Source organism: Erpetoichthys calabaricus, chromosome 11, assembly GCF_900747795.2.
Source record: "Erpetoichthys calabaricus chromosome 11, fErpCal1.3, whole genome shotgun sequence".
Taxonomy (NCBI): Eukaryota; Metazoa; Chordata; class Cladistia; order Polypteriformes; family Polypteridae; genus Erpetoichthys; species Erpetoichthys calabaricus.
Genome location: NC_041404.2, coordinates 72931920 through 72953818, shown reverse-complemented (window position 1 = coordinate 72953818; position 21899 = coordinate 72931920). Strand labels below are relative to the sequence as shown.

Below are 21899 nucleotides of genomic sequence, written 5' to 3'. Positions count from 1 at the left end.
AACAGTGATACAATGGGATACAAATACAATTTTTTTTTATCTCCTCTTTGCTTGATCAGCTGTTGGCTTGCTGCTGCTGTATTGCCTCGTGATCTGCACTTTGCTCACCTACCCCTTCCCTACCCCCTGCCAGCGCTACGTGCTGTTGTGAACAGGGGTGCTGAATGTACCCCAAGGAGATGTGGCCACTCCTCCGAAACCCCTCTTAAACGGTGATCCAATGGGAAACAAATACATTTTTTTAAACTGCTCATTGCTTGATCATCTACTGGGTTGCTGCTGCTGCCATGCTGTGTGATCTGAACTTCGTTCGCATTCCAATTCCCACCCCCATACCCCCCTGAACCCTCCCCCCCCATACTCTCGTCTCCCACTCAAACCCACCCAGCGGCATGTGCCATTGTGAATAGTTTGGCTGAATACAAACCAAGGTGATGCGGCCGCTCATCTGAAACCCCTCTTAAACTGTGATACATTGGGAAACAATTAAGTTGTTTTTTACCTCCTTTTTGCTCAGTCAGCTACTGGCTTGCTGCTGCTTTTGTTCCGCATGATCGGCATTTCGGGCGGTTCTTCAAACGTTTAAAAGCCTGTACAGCACCTGTCCTTTTGTCCTCACACTATGTGATCTCTCTTCGCTTTTCCATTATTTCACCGAGTAATATTTTCTATTTGTGCTAATGTGATCTTTTGAGTCATTTTTTTGAGAATTTCAAATTTTCATACTTCCATTATCTCTAACCTGCTCTGCATATGTATATCACGGGACTTGCTTACAAAGGTTGTAAGTATGATGTGACGTGCCTGTCTCGTGGGATGTGAAAGTGTTTGTCTTCAACAGATCTCTCTTCCAAAGTTTCTTTCTCTTACAAAGATCATGTCTCGTCGCCAGAAAGTCTCATCCCAAGATTTTTTTTTTATGTAATAGAGCTTATAAAGTGACAAACCACAGAATAATCATGAAAGTGATCACTAAGTAAAACTGAATGTAAATTTTAAATGTTTTATTTAAATATGCAATATTTAGATATTTTATGTATTTGCTGATAACCAGAATTTAACTTTTATTTCAATGATTATCACAAATGCTGCCATTTTAGGACATATTGCAGAACAAGGAAAATCTTGATTAATCTAAAGATAAACCTTTCGTAATACTTGATTCCCCAACATCTCTTCTCTTTAACAATCATTGTGATCTTTACACGTTGGTATTTTTTGGTCAACAAAATCAGCCTGTCAGATTTTGCTGGTTTCAAGCATGAGCACTGAATCATGATTACTTTGCTCCCAGCACTAAACAGTTTCTCTAATTTATTTCAGTAATTCAATTCAAAAAGTGAAACTCATATCTCTTATAAAAGAAAATCTTGAGACGAGATTATTGCCAAGAGATTTTTTTCAAGTTGGTCTCAGCCATTTCCGGTTGATAGTCCATGGCCACGGGCCTCTTACCTCTCATTCGTGTGTATGCTTTTGTCCGACAGAAACAAAAAGGAGTGTGGCATCCAAGAAAAGTTAATTGCAAAAATGTTGCTCGATTTAAATATTGTATCACCAAAAGATGTCGAATGGTTTCATTTAAAATTGTTACGTGAAGTTAAAGGAGCAATTTCGTATAAAGATGTTCTAACTATAGATAGAACTACGTACGGTACTTTTTCAAGAAGCGGCACGGGCAGCTGGATTATGTAAATCGGACACTTCGTGTACTTAATTATGACGGGTGAAGTTGATGCTTTAAAATTATGTGAAGTGATCTAATCTCCCAATTAAAGATTTATTTCCAAATCTTATTGAAGAATTTCCTACCGAAGGGTTATCAACAGAAGAAATGAGTACACGGGCACTCCTAGCAGTGAGAAACAATAAAGTCAAATGAATTAAAGCGAAAATTGTCGATTGGTTACTGGGCAAATTGATTAAATGCGTATCAATACTCTTTGCAGAAGCAGTTGGTGGTGATAGTGTGGAAGATGAAAACATCCCGTAGAATATCTATAAGCGTTAACACTGTCAGGTCTTCCACCGGCTGAATTGCTGTTGAAAGGATGTATTGTAATGTTATTGGGTAATTTATGTATGAGTGATGGGCTATGCAATGGGACAAGATTAGTTGTATTGAAAATTGGTTGAACAATTCTAACACGTAAAATTTTAACCGGCGACAAGAAAGGTAATGTAGTACATATTCTATGGATAACATTATACACCTAAGGAGATCTTGATATGCCATTTGTATTAAAACGTTTACAGTTTCCCGTTAGAATAGCTTTTGCTATGACAATTAACAAATCACAGGGACAAACATTCCAAAAAGTCGGTTTATTAGAGAGGAAGAAATGATATTCACTCAGGGCAGTTATACGTTGCGTTGTCCGAAATTAAAATTCACTGTGATATTGAAGAAAAAGTTAATTCCAAATATTTTTACTGAAGTTTTACAGTAAAAGTGTAAGGTTAAAAAGTATTTGCGTGTTAATTTCAAAGCCAAACAGAACAAAAACATATAACGCAACAAATGCCTCTAACGCAACATGAAACATAATTTTCTTTCAATTTGTTTTACTATTTTTTGCTATGGTTAATTACTCGCTGTAATGTAAAATAGTTTATTTTCATGGGAACTGTTACATATGCATAATAGAACTATCTGTTTAAATTCTACATCCGCTTACCCATACGCGAGTGGAAGAGCTGCTGGTACATACAGTGATATTTCAAGCGTTTATTTGTTTTCATTTTGCTGATTAATTGCCTACAGGTAATGAAAACTCAAAATTCAGCATCTCAGAAAGTTAGAATATTACATAAGACCAATGAAAAAAAAATGCTTTTTAATACCGAAATGTTGGCCTGCTGAAAAGTATGTCCATGTACACATGGTCTTGGTCGGGGCTCCTTTTGAATGAATTACTGCATCAATGCGGTGTGGCATGGAGGGGATTAGCCTGTGGCACTGCTGGGGTGTTAAGGAAGCCCAGGATGCTTTAACCCCTTAACCGCCCTCTGCCGGATATATCCGGCACCGTTGTTTTATTGCTAACGCCATACTGCCGGAATTATCCGGCACATTTGCCTGTGGTTATATGAATGCCTGGCAAGTAGTATAACTGACGGTTTGGCGTGGGTATTATTACTACGTTGTATTTCGACAAGTCTGTGGTTGTTTTGGCCGGTCATGTGACGTGATTCGCATGTAACAGCTGTGAATATGGCGAAACGTAAACTGACTTCAAGTGAGGCTTTGCAGGCGATTTTGGACAGTTCTGATCATGATTGTAGCAGTTCTGAATAAGATTTTAGCGACAGTGATGAGCAGCAACGTGCGCTGCATGATACTGTGAATGAAGACGCATCGGATGACGGCGCTGAGTGGGTGTATCCCCAGCATCTCAGCTGGGCTGCTGCCCGTGGTGAACTACCTTTTCTGCATTCGTTTGAGGGAACGTGTAGCTTTATTGTTGATGTAAACAATTACACTGCTGAGCAGTTTTATGAGCTGTGTGTGTCACCTGATTTGATCAGACATTTTGTTCATCAGACAAATCTGTATGCAGCACAGTTTATTGAGAAAAATCCCAATTTACCTCCACATTCCCGTGTTCGTGCTTGGTTTGACACTGATGAAAACGAAATGAAAAAATTCATTGGGATTTTGATGTTGATGGGAATAATCAGAAAACCAGATATTGAGATGTACTGGTCTACAGATCCTATGTATGCAACACCTATTTTTGCAGCTGTCATGACACGTAACCGATTCTCTTTGCTGCTGAAATTCTTTCATTTGAATGACAACAGAAACGAGCCAGATAAGAAAGATCCAAACCGCGACCACTTGTTCAAGCTACGTCCTTTGATTGATCATTTATTTGAAGCATTTCAGTTGCCCTACATGCCAGGACCGTCAGTTGCAGTTGATGAAAGTTTATTGTCGTGGAAGGGCCGCTTACAGTTTCGACAGTATCTACCATTGAAAAGGGCACGGTTTGGTATCAAGATGTTTTGCTTAGCTGAGAATTCAGGTTACATTTATAGATTTCGTGTATACACTGGCAAAGAGGATCCTATGAGTAGTATTTCAGCAGTGTTGCCAGATGAATGTAAGGACTTTGGACTTTCAGAAAAACGCTGTCATGTCTGTTCAAAGAAGGGTCAGCGTAGAGACGTCAAGACCTTCTGCTCAAAGTGTCCCAGCAATCCAGGACTTTGTGCAGTTCCCTGCTTTGGCCTGTGGCACAGCAAACTCAAATACTGGGAATGAAACTATGATTGACTGAACTACTTTTGACTTTTGAATTACTTTTGACTGTTCCGTTTTTGTAGTTGACAATAAATCCAGAAGCCTGAGAAAAGGTACATTTTGTGTTTTATTATGTGTTTGCCCATTTCTAGAACTTGCACAACATTTAGTGGTCAATTACTGCTTGAATAAATGTAAAAAATGTAAAAAAAATGTAAAAAAGTAAAAAAAACGAAAATTGTTCAGATTTCGCCTGGCGTGGGGAATATTTAGGGAGTTGGCGGTTAAAGGGTTAATAGTGGCCTTCAGCTCGTCTGCATTGTTGGGTTTGGTGTCTCATCTTCCTCTTAATACAAAGTAAATTTGCTGGCCAATCGAGCATAGTGACACCATGTCTGTTAAACAAGGTATTGATACTTTTGGCAGTGTGGGCAGGTGCCAAATCCTGCTGGAAAATGAAATCAGCATCTCCATAAAGCTCTAAAATTTCCTGGTAGACTGCTCTGCTGACTTTGGTCTTGATAAAACACAGTGGACCAACACCAGCAGATGACATAACTCCCCAAATCATCAATGACTGTGGAAACTTCACACTGGACCTCAAGCATCTTGGATTCTGTGCCTCTTCACTGTTTCTCCAGACTCTGGGACCATGATTTCCAAACGAAATGCAAAATTTACTTTCATCTGAAAAGAGGACTTTGGACCACTGAGCAATAGTCCAGTCCATTTTCTCCTTAGCCCAGGTATGACGCTTCTGACGTTGTCTCTGGTTCAGGAGTGGCTTGACACAAGGAATGCGACAGTTGTTCTCCTTGTGAATTTCCTCAATTCTTGAATGGACTGTGTTTCACAATCCTCTCAAGGCTTTGGTTATCTCTATTGCCTGTGCACCTTTTGTGCCACATTTTTTCCTTCCACTCAACTTTCCATTAATATGCTTGGATGCAGCACTCTGTGAATAGCCAGCTTCTTTAACAATGACCTTTTTAGCTTGCCCTCCTTAAGAAGGGTGTCAATGACTGACTGTCTTCTGAACAACTGTCATAACAGCAGTCTTCCCCATGACTGTGTGGCCTACTGAACCAGACTGAGAAACCATTTAAAGGCTCAGGACATCTTTGCAGGTCTTTTGGGTTAATTAGTTGAGTGGATTGTGACACCATGAGTCTATAATATTGAACTTTTTCACAATATTCCAATTTTCTGAGATACTGAATTTTGGGTTTTCATTACCTATTGGTCATAATGAGCAAAATGAAAAAAATAAACGCTTAAAATATAGCACTCTGTGTAACGAATCTATATAATATGAGTTTCTCTTTTTGAATTGAATTACTGAAATTAACTTTTTGATGATATTCTAATTTATTGAGATGCACCTGTAAATGGCAGACTCATGCCTGATATGAACAGGAATTTGCAAGCCAATTTCCTCCGCATCAGCAAATTAACATTGTGTACTAGGGCTGTCAAATTAGGCAAAAAATAAAGTTTGAATATATTCAATCGTAGGTTAACAGCCCTGGCCTTGACATTTATGTTTGCCATTGCTCTTTTATACTTTACTATTATGGTAGTGGCGGCCAGTGCAAGCATAAACATTACGGGGGAAAAAAAATCCTAGTGGTACTCGGACAACTGTTTAAAAGTAAGAGCCATCAAAATCTCAAGCAGCTGCATCTTATAAAAAGGGGAAGCATCGGCACCGCCATTTTGGTTTTTAGTCTAGTAGTGATGGCTAGATGTTTAAGTTTAAACTACACAGTGAAGCAAAAACACAATCTTATCCCTTACCCCTGTCACTCAACTCTTTCTACAGATGTGCCCTGCATCCTCATTGAAAGTATTTTTCCCTGGGCTCCACCACATTGCTGCTTTCCCATTCCTCACAGCTGTCCATACAACAGCTAGACATGATATATGGTACCCAAACATCATTGTCCTAAGAGCTTAATGCTTTGCAGCCTCACCAGTAAATAAAAAATAAGTTTATAAAACAAACAGATATCTGTCTGTCATCTGTCTATCTATCATCTATCTATCTGTCATCTATCTACAAGTAAGCCCGCGAATCGGAAATCAAAGAATGGCAATTAGTTTCTGTTCTGTCCAATATCTGGATGGATGACATATCATGGAGGGTGGGTGCGTCTGGGGAAATGTCATTTAATTACATAAGCATATCTGTAGTAAAGCGGTCTCGTTTTGTGGAGACGTGATTCCGTTGCCTTTGCTGACACCGACCGCCGGCAGAGTGGAGCACAGCAAGTTCAGTTTACAGGTTGTGGTGTTCATGCGCCAGCCACTGAGTCTGGGAAGCCGCTGAGTTAGAGTCTGTGACCGTTATGTGATCTATATTACTGGCACAATGGATTAGAGCAAGTGTAGCTCCCAGGTTGTGTTGTTTGGGCGCCACGTACTGACTCTGGAAAGCCGCTGCGTTTGACTCTGGGGCGGGCGCCACGGCACATCACGTTGTGTTATTTGGACGCCACCTACTGACTCTAAGAAGCCGCCGCGCTTTGGGAAGTCGCTGTGTTTGACTCTGGACTCTGGGGCGGGCGCCAAACTGAATGACCGTTATGTGATCTACATTACTGGCACAGTGGATTAGAGCCAGTCCAGTTTACAGGTGGTGGGCTCGTTGCAGTGCGTGTGACATCCGGTTTACAACCTTCTCGTTTCTGTGTTTTCTGTGGCTGTGTCGTTAGCTATGGGCGGGCTCGTTGCAGTACGCGTGCGTTTCGATGCGTCCTGCGTCCATCCGGTTTACAACCTTCGGTTAGTAATATGGATATCTACAGATATGTACATATACATATATACAGTACACCTTCGAAATTCGCGGGGATTACGTTCCTGTGAAAACCATGACTTATGGATGTGGTTAAAAAAATGCCTATTTTTATAGTTTAAACTCTACATATGCCCCCAAAACACTTCAATTTTTTTTCAACCTCAGCTTAATCCATCCATCCATCCATCCATTGTCTCCCGCTTATCCGAGGTCGGGTCGCGGGGGCAGCAGCTTGAGCAGAGATGCCCAGACTTCCCTCTCCCCGGCCACTTCTTCTAGCTCTTCCGGGAGAATCCCGAGGCGTTCCCAGGCCAGCCGGGAGACATAGTCCCTCCAGCGTGTCCTGGGTCTTCCCCGGGGGCCTCCTCCCGGTTAGACGTGCCCGGGACACCTCACCAGGGAGGCGTCCAGGAGGCATCCTGATCAGATGCCCGAGCCACCTCATCTGACTCCTCTCGATGCGGAGGAGCAGCGGCTCTACTCTGAGCCCCTCCCGGATGACTGAGCTTCTCACCCTATCTTTAAGGGAAAGCCCAGACACCCTGCGGAGGAAACTCATTTCAGCCGCTTGTATTCGTGATCTCTTTCTTTCGGTCACTACCTATAGCTCATGACCATAGGTGAGGGTAGGAACATAGATCGACTGGTAAATTGAGAGCTTTGCCTTATGGCTCAGCTCCTTTTTCACCACGACAGACCGATGCAGAGCCCGCATCATTGCGGACGCCGCACCGATCCGCCCGTCGATCTCATGCTCCATTCTTCCCTCACTCGTGAACAAGACCCCGAGATACTTGAACTCCTCCACTTGGGGCAGGATCTCGCTCCCAACCCTGAGAGGGCACTCCACCCTTTTCTGGCCGAGGACCATGGTCTCGGATTTGGAGGTGCTGATTTCCATCCCAGCCGCTTCACACTCAGCTGCGAACCGATCCAGAGAGAGCTGAAGATCACGGCCTGATGAAGCAAACAGGAAAACATCATCTGCAAAAAGGAGTGACCCAATCCTGAGCCCACCAAACCGGACCCCCACAACGCCCTGGCTGCGCCTAGAAATTTCTGTCCATAAAAGTTATGAACAGAATCGGTGACATAGGGCAGCCCTGGCGGAGTCCAACTCTCACTGGAAACGGGTTCGACTTACTGCCGGCAATGCGGACCAGGCTCTGGCAACGATTGTACAGGGACCGAACAGCCCTTATCAAGGGGGCCGGTACCCCATACTCTCGGAGTACCCCCCACAGGATTCCCCGAGGGACACGGTCGAATGCCTTTTCCAAGTCCACAAAACACATGTAGACTGGTTGGGCAAACTCCCATGCACCCTCCAGGACCCTGCTAAGGGTATAGAGCTGGTCCACTGTTCCGCGACCAGGACGAAAACCACACTGTTCCTCCTGAATCCGAGGCTCGACTATCCGACGGACCCTCCCTCTCCAGGACCCCTGAATAGACTTTTCCAGGGAGGCTGAGGAGTGTGATCCCTCTGTAGTTGGAACACACCCTCCGATCCCCCTTCTTAAAGAGGGGGACCACCACCCCGGTCTGCCAATCCAGAGGCACTGTCCCTGATGTCCATGCGATGTTGCAGAGGCGTGTCAACCAAGACAGTCCTACAACATCCAGAGCCTTGAGGAACTCCGGGCGTATCTCATCCACCCCCGGGGCCCTGCCACCAAGGAGTTTTTTGACCACCTCGGTGACCTCAGTCCCAGAGATGGGGGAGCCCACCTCTGAGTCCCCAGGCTCTGCTTCCTCATTGGAAGGCATGTTAATGGGATTGAGGAGGTCTTCGAAGTACTCCCCCCACCGACCCACAACGTCCCGAGTCGAGGTCAGCAGCGCACCATCCCCACCATATACAGTGTTGACACTGCACTGCTTCCCCTTCCTGAGACGCCGGATGGTGGACCAGAATCTCCTCGAAGCCGTCCGAAAGTCGTTCTCCATGGCCTCCCCAAACTCCTCCCACGCCCGAGTTTTTGCCTCAGCAACCACCAAAGCCGCATTCCGCTTGGCCTGCGGTACCTATCAGCTGCCTCCGGGGTCCCACAGGACAAAAGGGACCGGTAGGACTCCTTCTTCAGCTTGACGGCATCCTTCACCGCCGGTGTCCACCAACGGGTTCGGGATTGCCGCCACGACAGGCACCAACCACCTTACGGCCACAGCTCCGGTCAGCTGCTTCAACAATAGAGGCACGGAACATGGCCCATTCGGACTCAATGTCCCCCACCTCCCTCGGGATGTGGTCGAAGTTCTGCCGGAGGTGGGAGTTGAAGCTACTTCTGACAGGGGCTCTGCCAGACGTTCCCAGCAGACCCTCACAACACGTTTGGGCCTACCACGCCTGACCGGCATCCTCCCCCACCATCGAAGCCAACTCACCACCAGGTGGTGATCAGTTGACAGCTCCGCCCCTCTCTTCACCCGAGTGTCCAAGACATGTGGCCGCAAGTCCGATGACACGACCACAAAGTCGATCATCGAACTGAGGCCTAGGGTGTCCTGGTGCAAGTGCACATATGAACACCCCTATGCTTGAACATGGTGTTCGTTATGGACAATCCGTGACGAGCACAGAAGTCCAATAACAAAAACACCGCTCGGGTTCAGATTGGGGGGGCCATTCCTCCCAATCACGCCCTTCCAGGTCTCACTGTCATTGCCCCACGTGAGCATTGAAGTCTCCCAGCAGAACGAGGGAGTCCCAGAAGGTATGCCCTCTAGCACCCCCTCCAGGGACTCCAAAAAGGGTGGGTACTCCGAACTGCTGTTTGGTGCATACGCACAAACAACAGTTAGGACCCGTCCCCCACCCGAAGGCGAAGGGAGGCTACCCTCTCGTCCACCGGGGGTAAACCCCAATGAACAGGCTCCAAGTCGGGGGGCAATAAGTATACCCACACCCGCTCGGCGCCTCTCACCGGGGGCAACTCCAGAGTGGTACAGAGTCCAGCCCCTCTCAAGGAGATTGGTTCCAGAGTCCAAGCTGTGCGTCGAGGTGAGTCCGACTATATCTAGCCGGAACCTCTCAACTTCGCGCACTAGCTCAGGCTCCTTCCCCCTTCAGAGAGGTGACATTCCACGTCCCAAGAGCCAGCTTCTGTAGCCGAGGATCGGACCGCCAAGGTCCCCGTCTTCGGCCACCACCCAACTCACACTGCACCCGACCTCCTTGGCGGGACCCACGTTGCCTCTTCGGGCTGTGCCCGGCCGAGCCCCATGGGTGCAGGCCCGGCCACCAGGCGCTCGCCATCGAGCCCCCACCTCCAGGCCTGGCTCCAGAGTGGGGGCCCCGGTGACCCGCGTCCGGGCAAGGGAAAACGCCGTCCAAAATTGTTTTCCATCATAGGAGGTTTGTTTAAACCGCTCTTTGTCTCATCCCTCACCTAGGACCAGTTTGCCTTGGGTGGCCCTACCAGGGGCATAAAGCCCCGGACAACAGAGCTCCTAGGATCATTGGGACACGCAAACCCCTCCACCACGATAAGGTGGCGGTTAAAGGAGGGGACCTCAGCTTAATACATTACCTAAAAAGAGAGTGTAAAGGTAAACCCGTGTACTGTACAGTACTGTACTGATGTCACCCGCAGTGCTAGAATGTAAAATACCGATGTTACCGCTATATGCACTGTAATTCATGCAAGCACATTTTTATTGTCAGAAGCCTTTAGAAGGCGCAGGGCGTTTCGACGGCATCTTGGGGCTTTAACACTTAAACTGCCACATACTTGGTAGTTAATGCATCCCTGGATGCCAAATACTTTTTTGCTGCACTTTAAGTAAACCTGACAATTCACAACGAAAAAGTGAAATTTTAATCGAACACTTTTTTTTTTTTCTTTAATGCAAAGAGCATCACAATTAAATGATCAGCGTTGCAGTTACACACTGCCAATGAACTGTGAAAACTGTTCACACAAAAAAAAAAATATACTGGAACAATATGTACAAGGTGTAACTGACAGCATTGATAAAATTCAGTAAATCACCGAGCCAGCTGTGCTTGAACTAGCTACATGCAAGCACACAGAGGTAAACTCTGACACTGGCAGGCTAGTCTAGTGCAGCAGCTCAATCCCAGAGACAGCGAGGCTGCAATGCTGCAGGGGCCGGCAGTGGTCATGATCTGGCTGCTTAACGAATATACGGCTCTGGCTGATCAGCTCTGGTGTGCTGGTAAATTGCACTTGGAAACAACTATAGCTGATTTAAGGATTAAGAAGAACACAACGGAAAACACAAACACTCAGCTGGAGATGCGTCACAGGGCAACAGTCAATCAGCAGCAAGGAGAAATGAATAAAGCTGTAGTGGTCCGGTGCTGCTAAGATTCACACCGTCAAGAAGACGGTGATTTATTTTTATGGTGGAAGGACGCACCCAGCCTTAACCTGACCCGCACGCACTCACACAGAGACAAAAACAAAGCACACCGGTAATCAAACAGCAAATAAAGAATTAATGAAAACGATACCACCCCTGTTCCTCTTACGGCGATGTTACATTAAATACAACAAAGCACCAACAAAACACACACAGTAAAGTCCGTGAAAAACTGCAGTGGATGAAATGTAATGATTGATAGTCCAGAGATCCACATGTTGAATTGAAATGTAAAGAGAGTCTTTCCGGTAGTTCCTGAAATGGTGAAGACTGATGGATGGGTTCAGGAATGCTCCTTTCTTCACAGGATAGCAATGAATCCACTTACAGTCCTCATGTACGCAGGCAGAGGGCAGACAATCCAGACCCCAACCACGAAACGATCCAGGACTAAACAAATAAGTACAGGTAACCCAACAGAAGGCAGGCAGAGAGACAGGAACTTAAAATACAAATTACAAAAACTTTTTTTTTTTCTTTTGGTCACTGGCTCCCTTTTTAAAAGACACGCTGACATCCTTTGACCCCAATAGCCCCAGCACCCTCAGCAGAAGACCAATGGGAGTCACTGCACTGACTGCTGCCGCGAACCCTGAACCGCGTCTTCGCGGGGGTCTACTGTATATAAAAATTGTCTGTATAATATATGTATGTATATGTATTTATATGTATATATACAGTACTGTGCAAAAGTTTTAGGCAGGTGTGAAAAAAATGCTGTAAACAATGCTTTCAGAAATATAAATGATTATTGTTATCAATTTACAAAATGCAAAGTGAGCGAACGAAAGAAAAATCTAAATAAAATCAATATTTGGTGTTGCTACCTTTTGCCTTCAAACCAGCATCAATTCTTATAGGTACACTTGCACAAAGTCAGGGATTTTGTAGGATTATAGTCAGGTGTATGATCAACCAGTTATACCAAACAGGTGCTAATGATCATCAATGTCACACGTAGGTTGATACACAGTCATTAACTGAAACAGAAACGGCTGTGTAGGAGGCTTAAAACTGGGTGAGGAACAGCCAAACTCTGCTACCAAGGTGAGGTTGTGGAAGACAGTTTCATGTCATGGCAAGATTGAGCACAGCAAGACACAAGGTAGTTATACTGCATCCGCAAGGTCTCTCCCAGACAAAGATTTCAAAGCAGACTGGGGTTTCAAGATGTGCTGTTCAAGCTCTTTTGAAGAAGCACAAAGAAACGGGCAACGTTGAGGATCGTAGACGCAGTGGTCGGACAAGGAAACTTAGTGCAGCAGATGAAAGACAGATCAAGCTTATTACCCTTCGAAATCGGAAGATGTCCAGTAGTGCCATCAGCTCAGAACTGGCAGAAACCAGTGGGACCCAGGTACATCTATCTACTGTCCGGAGAAGTCTGGCCAGAAGTGGTCTTCATGGAAGAGTTGCAGCCAAAAAGCCATACCTCCGACGTGGAAACAAGGCCAAGCGACTCAAGTATGCACGAAAACATAGGAACTGGTGTGCAGGAAAATGACAGCAGGTGCTGTGGACTGATGAGTCAAAATTTTAAATATTTGGCTGTAGCAGAAGGTAGTTTGTTCATCGAAGGCTGGAGAGCAGTACAATAATGAGGGTCTGCAGGCAACAGTAAAGCATGGTGGAGGTTCCTTGAACGTTTGTGGCTGCATTTCTGCAAATGGAGTTGGAGATTTGGTCAGGATTAATGGTGTTCTCAATGCTGAGAAATACAGACAGATACTTATCCATCATGCAATACCAAGAGAGGCGTATGATTGGCCCCAAATTTATTCTGCAGCAGGATAACGACCCAAAACATACAGCCAAAGTCATTAAGAACTATCTTCAGCATAAAGAAGAACAAGAAGTCCTGGAAGTGATGGTATGGCCCCCACAGAGCCCCGATCTCGACATCATCGAGTGTGTCTGGGTTTACATGAAGAGACAGAAGGATGTGAGGACGCCTACAGCCACAGAAGATATGTGGTTAGTTCTCCAAGATGTTTGGAACAACCTACCAGCCGAGTTCCTTCAAAAACTGTGTAAGTGTACGTAGAAGAATTGATGCTTTTTTTGAAGGCAAAGGGTGGTCACACCAAATATTGATTTGATTTAGATTTCTCTTTTGTTCATTCACTGCATTTTGTTGATTGATGAAAATAAATGATTAACACTTCCATTTTTGAAAGCATTCTTTGTTTACAGCATTTTTTCACACCTGCCTTTAAACTTTTGCACAGTACTGTGTGTGTATATGTGTATATGTGTATATGTATATGTGTATATGTATACAGTGGGTACGGAAAGTATTCAGACCCCCTTCAATTTTTTACTTTGTCATATTGCAGCCATTTGCTAAAATCATTTTAAATTAATTTTTTCCCTCATTAATGTACACACAGCACCCCATATTGACAGACAAAAAAAAGAATTTTTGAAATTGTTGCAGATTTATTAAAAAAGAAACTGAAATATCACATGGTCCTAAGTATTCAGACCCTTTGCTCAGTATTTAGTAGAAGCACCCTTTTGAGCTAATACAGCCATGAGTCTTTTTGGGAAAGATGCAACAAGTTTTTCACACCTGGATTTGGGGATCCTCTGCCGTTCCTCCTTACAGATCCTCTCCAGTTCTGTCAGGTTGGATGGTAAACGTTGGTGGACAGACATTTTTAGGTCTCTCCAGAGATGCTCAATTGGGTTTAAGTCAGGGCTCTGGCTGGGCCATTCAAGAACAGTCAGAGTTGTTGTGAAGCCACTCCTTCGTTATTTTAGCTGTGTGCTTAGGGTCATTGTCTTGTTGGAAGGTAAACCTTCGGCCCAGTCCAAGGTCCTTGGCACTCTGGAGAAGGTTTTTGTCCAGGATATCCCTGTACTTGGCCGCATTCATCTTTCCCTTGATTGCAACCAGTCGTCCTGTCCCTGCAGCTGAAAAACACACCCACAGCATGATGCTGCCACTGCCATGCTTCACTGTGGGGACTGTATTGGACAAGTGATGAGCAGTGCCTGGTTGTCTCCATACATACCTCAGTGCAAGACACATGACAGCCCGCATGGAGTTTGCTAAAAGACACCTGAAGGACTCTGAGATGGTGAGAAATAAGATTCTCTGGTCTGATGAGACCAAGAGAACTTTTTGGCCTTAATTCTAAGCGGTATGTGTGGAGACAACAAGGCACTGCTCATCACTTGTCCAATACAGTCCCCACAGTGAAGCATGGCGGTGGCAGCATCATGCTGTGGGGTTGTTTTTCAGCTGCAGGGACAGGATGACTGGTTGCAATCGAGGGAAAGATGAATGCGGCCAAGTACAGGGATATCCTGGACAAAAACCTTCTCCAGAGTGCTAAGGACCTCGGACTGGGCCGAAGGTTTACCTTCCAACAAGACAATGACCCTAAGCACACAGCTAAAATAACGAAGGAGTGGCTTCACAACAACTCTGTGACTGTTCTTGAATGGCCAAGCCAGAGCCCTGACTTAAACCCAATTGAGCATCTCTGGAGAGACCTAAAAATGGCTGTCCACCAACGTTTACCATCCAACCTGACAGAACTGGAGAGGATCTGCAAGGAGGAACGGCAGAGGATCCCCAAATCCAGGTGTGAAAAACTTGTTGCATCTTTCCCAAGAAGACTCATGGCTGTATTAGCTCAAAAGGGTGCTTCTACTAAATACTGAGCAAAGGGTCTGAATACTTAGGACCTTGTGATATTTCAGTTTTTCTTTTTTAATAAATCTGCAACAATTTCAAAAATTCTTTTTTTTGTATGTCAATATGGGGTGCTTTGTGTAAATTAATGAGGGAAAAATTAATTTAAATGATTTTAGCAAATGGCTGCAATATGACAGAGTGAAAATTGAAGGGGGTCTGAATACTTTCCGTACCCACTGTGTGTGTATGTGTGTGTATATATATATATATATATATATATATAATATGTGTGTGTGTGTGTGTGTGTATGTGTGTGTATATATATAATATTATATGTCTGAGGCGCTTGCCTCTTAATTTGAGTTGTGTAGTAGGAGGGCAGCTCTCTACCACAATGGTTCTCATGGAGCACTCTATATATTTACATGTGTCTCTCTAACCCATTTTATTCAAAGAAAACCTGATTTCTAAAATGCATTGTACATTCTTATTCTGGTTAGATTCTTCTGTGAATAACCTAATTATGAGGCCATGTAAAGCCATAATTTGTTTGCTGTTAAGGATTTTGTAGTCTGAACATGTCCTTTGACCACTGGTCTATCATCAGCCTGTGCGAGTATTTGCTTTGTACACTGTTTTGGCAGCCACAGGTAGAAATATTAACAAAATCAATTTTCTGAAGCAAATGCTGGGCAATCACATTGAAAAGGAAGGAAACATTGTGAACTGAGGAAGAGCAAGGAAGCCAGTAATTAGGATATTTTTGTATTTGTTATGGGGGCTATTGGCTTATCTGTTTGCCACACCAGCAAGCTGTTCAAGTGCAAGTGGATTTGCCAGCTGATGTAGTTGGGTTAGTGATACATGTGTTGTATTGCCATCTTTGTCGTGTTTGTTTAACTGAAATACTCTGGGTGTTAAATGTAATTATTCATAGTGGTCTTGGCAAACATGTGGGTAACCCTTTTCATGCAGTGTTTCCTGATAGGGAGATTATAGGGGGACCTACAAAGTGTGGATGCTATTCCCATATACGTTGTACTTTCTGTCAGCCCCATTTTACTACCAAAATATGCTAGCATTATTTATAGTAAGTTATTTGTGTAATAGGTATTGGGTTGCTAGCACCTAATAACAGTAAAGTTCATTTAATGTGCACTTTAAAGTGTTGCATTTGCAAAAAGTGCCGTTAACAAGAACAATAACAATTCATTTGTTGTGTACCCCAAAATCACAGGAGTGCTGCAATGGGCTTTTAACAGGCCCTGTTTTTTGACAGCCCCCCCTATCCTTGACTCCCAAAGAAGACAAGAAGAAAACTACCAAAAATAAAATGTAAGAAACCTTGAGAAAAACAATTCAAATAGAGCCCCCCTTTCCAGGTAGGTTGGATATGCAATGGGTGTCCAAAAAAAAAAAAAAACCAAAAGAAAAAAATCGGGGTGAATAGAACACACAAAACAGAACACAAGTAATCCTCTACACAGATTTAGATGGCCAATCCAATATTGCCACCTCAGGAATACAATACAATAATGCAGTAGTAATAGCCAGAATAGATTGTCATTCACTTAATACAGAACTGTTTAGAGACCTTGAGACCTCAGCTAACAAGCTGCCTCCATCCTACTGGCCATTCCACAACTAAGTTGGCCAGTTGGCTGTGCCGGCCATTCTGATGAAAGGACCGTTCTATTTGATGATTTCATTGCTTCTTTGTCAGTTACGACTTTTCCATAGATGGGCAAGCAACTTGGCAGTAGAGCAGTGGCACTAAGTGCCACATGCGAGTACAGAGAAAAGAAACTGAATAGGAGAGTGTTTGTAACAGATTATAAATATTTTTTAGTACTAATGACTAACAACAGAGATACAGTAGGTAGAGCTTATCAGTAGCTCTACTCATGTCTTTAGTTTGGATTTAAAAGTGGAGACTGAAGGGGCACCTTTTATAGTAGCAGGCAGACCATTCCACAGCTTCAGGGCTCTGTAGAACTAAAAGCTCGACTTCCTGCTGCTATTTTATTAATCCTTGGGATCATAAGCAGACCACCGTTTTAAGATCATAATGTGCACTCTGGTTTGTAAGTAATGATTAAGTTCTGATAAGTAAGCAGGATCTTGGCCATTTAAGACTTTATTTGTTTAAGTAGGATTTTGAAATCTTCCCTCAATTTAACCAGGAGCCCAGTGCAAGGAGTTAAGAGCTGGAGTTTTGTTTTTGTATTTTCTTGTTCTTACAATAATTCTTGTAGCAGCATTTTGAATTAACTGAAAGCTGTATAGATAACAATTTATGCCCATATGTTTGAGTTCATATGTGTTCTTAATAGATTCAGGTAATTTTGCTGATAGTATTCTGAACCAGAATGTAAAGTAGTGCTGGAAAAGCCATAAAAATCCCTGCAGATAGAAACTAAATGGGGCTTTTTATCCCCTGTACAGATAGAAATTAAAATTGATTAATAAATTTAGTAATGGTGATCTTAATTTTAATTGCTTCCAATTGCATCAAACTAGCAGCCATATAAAGCAGAGAAAGACACTTTTGGCTGAGCACTGAAAAGGCTTATAAAATGGCAATTTTAAAGTGTTATACAGTATAATAGTAAAAGGAAAATAAGAACTATAGCAGTTCTCCGTTTTCATTTATGGCAAGTTTAGCATTAAAAATCAGTTAGTCTGCAATTTACAGCTTAACAGTAAATTTGAACAGGATCGGGGAAGAACAATATTTTGAGTGTCCTGGAGAAATAATTTAATATTTGTTCTTAGTGTACATGTTGCTAAAAAGGAACATGGTTGGATTAAAAAAAAAAAAAACTCTTCCAAGCTATGCTGCGAAGGGGATAGGTTGCAAGTTTTACTAATAAAGACGACACACTGTTCACAATTACGAAGATGCTGATCTTGGAAATGATGATCTTGTCTCAGAAAAAATTTGTGCTATACTCATCCAAATGGCTCAAAAGCATTTTTAAAGTTTTGGATTGGCCTAGTCAAAATCCAGAGTAAGCCAAATAAAGATGCAATGGCAGGACCTGAGTTGAGAAGTTCATGCTTGAAAACCTTTCTTCATTTAAGGTACTTGAAACGTACATGTGTCTTAATCAAAACATTTCCTTCTAAAGAGTAGCTAACGTTTCTCCCCAGTAATGTGTGGGTAATTTTGAAAATGAAGTGTCTTTTTGCTGCCTTTACAGGTAAAGGTGAGGTGATTACTTTCTCGTTCTCTGTTAATACTGAAATAGTGGAAGGGTTTTTGACTGATAGACAAACATTTAAATCTAACCAGTTTTACTACATTTTTCAGTATGGTGAAGTTTTTGACAGACTGCTTACTCTGCAATAGTTCTGCTTCAGTAAATTGTCTGTGACTTTTGTGCCTCAATCGCTGCTTCAGACAAGTGACAGTTTTTATAATGTATAGGTGAAAACTTAGTACATGTTTACACAAAAGCGCGTTTTAAGTGTACAGCCTCATTTTTTTTTTCCCAGATGTACAATTTCTCATTGTCCTAGGATGCTTTTAAAACATTTGATTTTCTTTCATTGTCAGTGACAGAGGTTGCAATGGAAAGCAGTCCCGGTCCTTCTACTATTGCTGAGAATAGAGATGATCATGAAGTTAGAAATCAGACTTGTAGTGGTCCTGGTTATACTAGTCGAGGAGGTAAGTCACATTAACAGTGTTTTTACTGAATTTGGTAAAACATTTAAATTCCTTTAAAGGAGTTTCTCATGATTCATAAAACATTACTGTGCATGCTATGTGAATTACTATTCTACAGTATTCTGGTTTAGTGTAACTAATAAATCTTAAAAGGTTATTACTGATTTAATTATTTGTACATCCTTATTAAACTGAATATGTAGTTATGAATTTATTTCCTTTTAGTATATGGAATCTGATTATCATGTTTTTATTCTTTTATTGGAAGAAATTCATTTATGTAATCATGACAGGATGTTTGACAGGCACGTTATGTTTTAGCTTATTTGTTCATGTTTTATTATTTTGTATTTGCCTTGCAGGAAATGTATTTTTTTAATTATAAGAAAAATAAAAAATTTTTAATGTTCAAAAATTTGAGAAACTTGTACTATTAAATATGTAAAAGCAGTAATTGTTTTGTTCCAATCAAGGCATATGTTGCACTGATTTCTTTTAGAATCTATACTCAAAGGATTCATATCTCTCTGGTAAGAGACCTGTTTAGCTGAGAACTACAAAAACGTTACAGGAGAGAAGTTAAGGCAACACACAGAATGTCTTTCACACAACTTCCTTATGTATTGTTCCCTCGAGTACTTGGGGGAGTGGGTGACCTCCATATCCACTTCAAGAATATTGACCGGACATGCAGGCTCTTTGGTGCAGCGAAAAGTAAATAACCAATTTCTTGGTTTTGCTGATGTTAAGATGCAGACAGTTCTCTTTGCACCAAGAAACACAGTTCTCCACCTGACTCCTTCCCTTTATAAATACACCCCATAAGTGTAGAATCAATTGGGAATGTCTGCAAGTGACATGGCCTGTGTTATATTTGTAATCTGAGATGTACAGAGTGAAGAGAAAAGGATGCAGGACTTTTCCTTGTGGTGCTCCAGTGTTGCTCACATCCGTAACAGAAATGGCAGTCTGAGTCTCTCAAACTGCTATCTGCCTGAAATTCTCTTATCCAGGATGCCATAGGCTCATCCACCTACATATGAGTTTTCCCCTTAAGAGGGGTGGATGGTTGGCATTGAAGGCACTGGAGAAATGAAAAAAAAAATATTTCTCACCGTGCTGCCAGCTTTGTCCAGTTGAGAGAGAATAAGTCCTATGGAGCTGATATTTGCATCCTGCACTCCAATCTTTGTCTGATTGGCAAACTGCAGTGCGTCTAAGTAGTCAACCATAAGAGGACTTGTATTGTCCAGGACCAGTCTCACACATAATGTCATTACCTAGGCAGATTGTATTAAAGACATTATTCATCCAGCTATTTAGGACCATTAGCACTTGCTTGCCAAGATTTTGTGACAGTTTTTATTTACTTTTAATAATTTTTATTTAATGCCCACTGTCAAGCATGGTGGACGTTCTGTGGTATTGTGGGGTTGTTTTTCCTTCATATACATCAAGGACTCCATGATATACCAAAAGATTTTAACATTAAATCTGGCTGCCTCTGTCAAGTAAAGCTTGAATCATCATTGGATCATCCAGCAGGGCAATGAGTTGAAAATCACACTAAAATTGTAAACTTGAAAACTGTTAGAGTTGGCAGCTCACAAGGCATAATCCTAGCAGTGTATGATGCATCTGAATGTGAGGGGGAAAAAAATTGTAAAAGGTCCTCTTATTTCATCTATAATCATGAAACAATTCCAGGACACTAGTTTGGCATTTTGGAGGGCTATAATATAATTCAAGAATTAAACAGGATTGGTAGAATAAGCCTCCTAGATTTTTTGGGTGCACCACTGCAAGGGCATAATGAATGGCAGTGCACAGCACCTTATAGACCTATGCGAGAGGTGTAATCAGCAGGTAATGCATTTTAAACACAATTCATGATGGTTATGGTAATGCACATCTGAGTGAATCTAGTTGTGCTCAGCTTGATCACATTATAATTAGGAGCCAATATGGCCTCTTAGCGTGTTTCTGGTTAAATAGTACACATGGAACTGCTTAGCTTCTTAGTAGCATTCACCCAAAAAAATAATTTGTTCATATTGTATATCATTTCTTTTTAGGAGCTCAATGTATTCCTCAAAGAGCCGCCCTTCTCAAGTCAATGTTGAATTTTCTAAAGAAAGCCATTCAGGATCCTGCCTTCTCAGATGGTATTCGACATGGTAATTTTCTAAAAATTTCTTGTATAGATTATCATTGTTGAAATTTTAACTGAGTTCGTACTATTCATAATATGTTTGCATGTTTACAAAATTATTTTAGAGAAAACAATTAGCAAGCTAACATATGCACACAGATATTTTAGAACACTTCAGTTTTAATGGAAATGCACGTAGTTTAATGTCTTATTGTTTCTTAAAATCAAGGCATAGAACAAATGAACGAACAATGGCAAATAAACTCAAGGAATTAAGTGTATATAGTTTTATTCCATTTTTTGATTCATTAAAATAGCCTCTTTTGCTGATATAGTAGCTAAACTGTGGTAACCCTTTTAGTTCGTAATATCAGTCACTCTGTGCAAGTCTCTATCTTTGCCTCCAGCAAAAGAACCCCTCCTCCATGTTTGACAGTTGATGTCACACACTGAGGAACCATCCTTGCACCAATTCAATGGTATACAAACACCCTGTGTTATGAACTGAAGATATAAAATTTTGATTCATCTGTCCATAACTTTCTTCCAGTCTGCAGTTGTCCACAGCCACTATTTCAAGGCTAACCTATTTTGTACTTTAAGGAATGGCTTACTTACTGCCACTTGCCCTGTCAAACCTGCATCAGAAAGTCTTCTTTTCACAGTAGAAACAGACACCCCCCCCCCCCCCAGAAAAACACTGTTAAGCTGTGCTGGAAGGTGTTGTGCTGCGAGGTGCCTATCACGCAAGCTGGTGACCCTCAGACTCTTATCTTCAGATCTCTTCCTATCAGAGTTTCTCAGTTTCTAGCTGCCTTTGGATTATTTAGGACACTTTACTCACTGACACTTTCTATCTGTCCTTGAAAAATAGAATGTGCGTCTTTTCATTGTACATTCCTACTCCCTTCGACTAATCTGAAACAAATTTTGCATAGTTGCTCCTTTGGACAAGATAGCCTTCGTTGGAATCTAAATATTTTCCCTAGAATC

General features: G+C 42.4%; 1 protein-coding gene across 1 annotated transcript in view; it reads left to right on the top strand.

The window, feature by feature from the left end:
- huwe1 (HECT, UBA and WWE domain containing E3 ubiquitin protein ligase 1) overlaps nt 1–21899 on the top strand; it is a 387803-nt gene that overhangs the window by 126527 nt on the left and 239377 nt on the right. Inside the window, 2 exon segments of the mRNA XM_051933601.1 lie at nt 18641–18754; nt 20830–20931. Of these exon segments, the coding sequence (XP_051789561.1) occupies nt 18641–18754; nt 20830–20931 (216 nt within the window).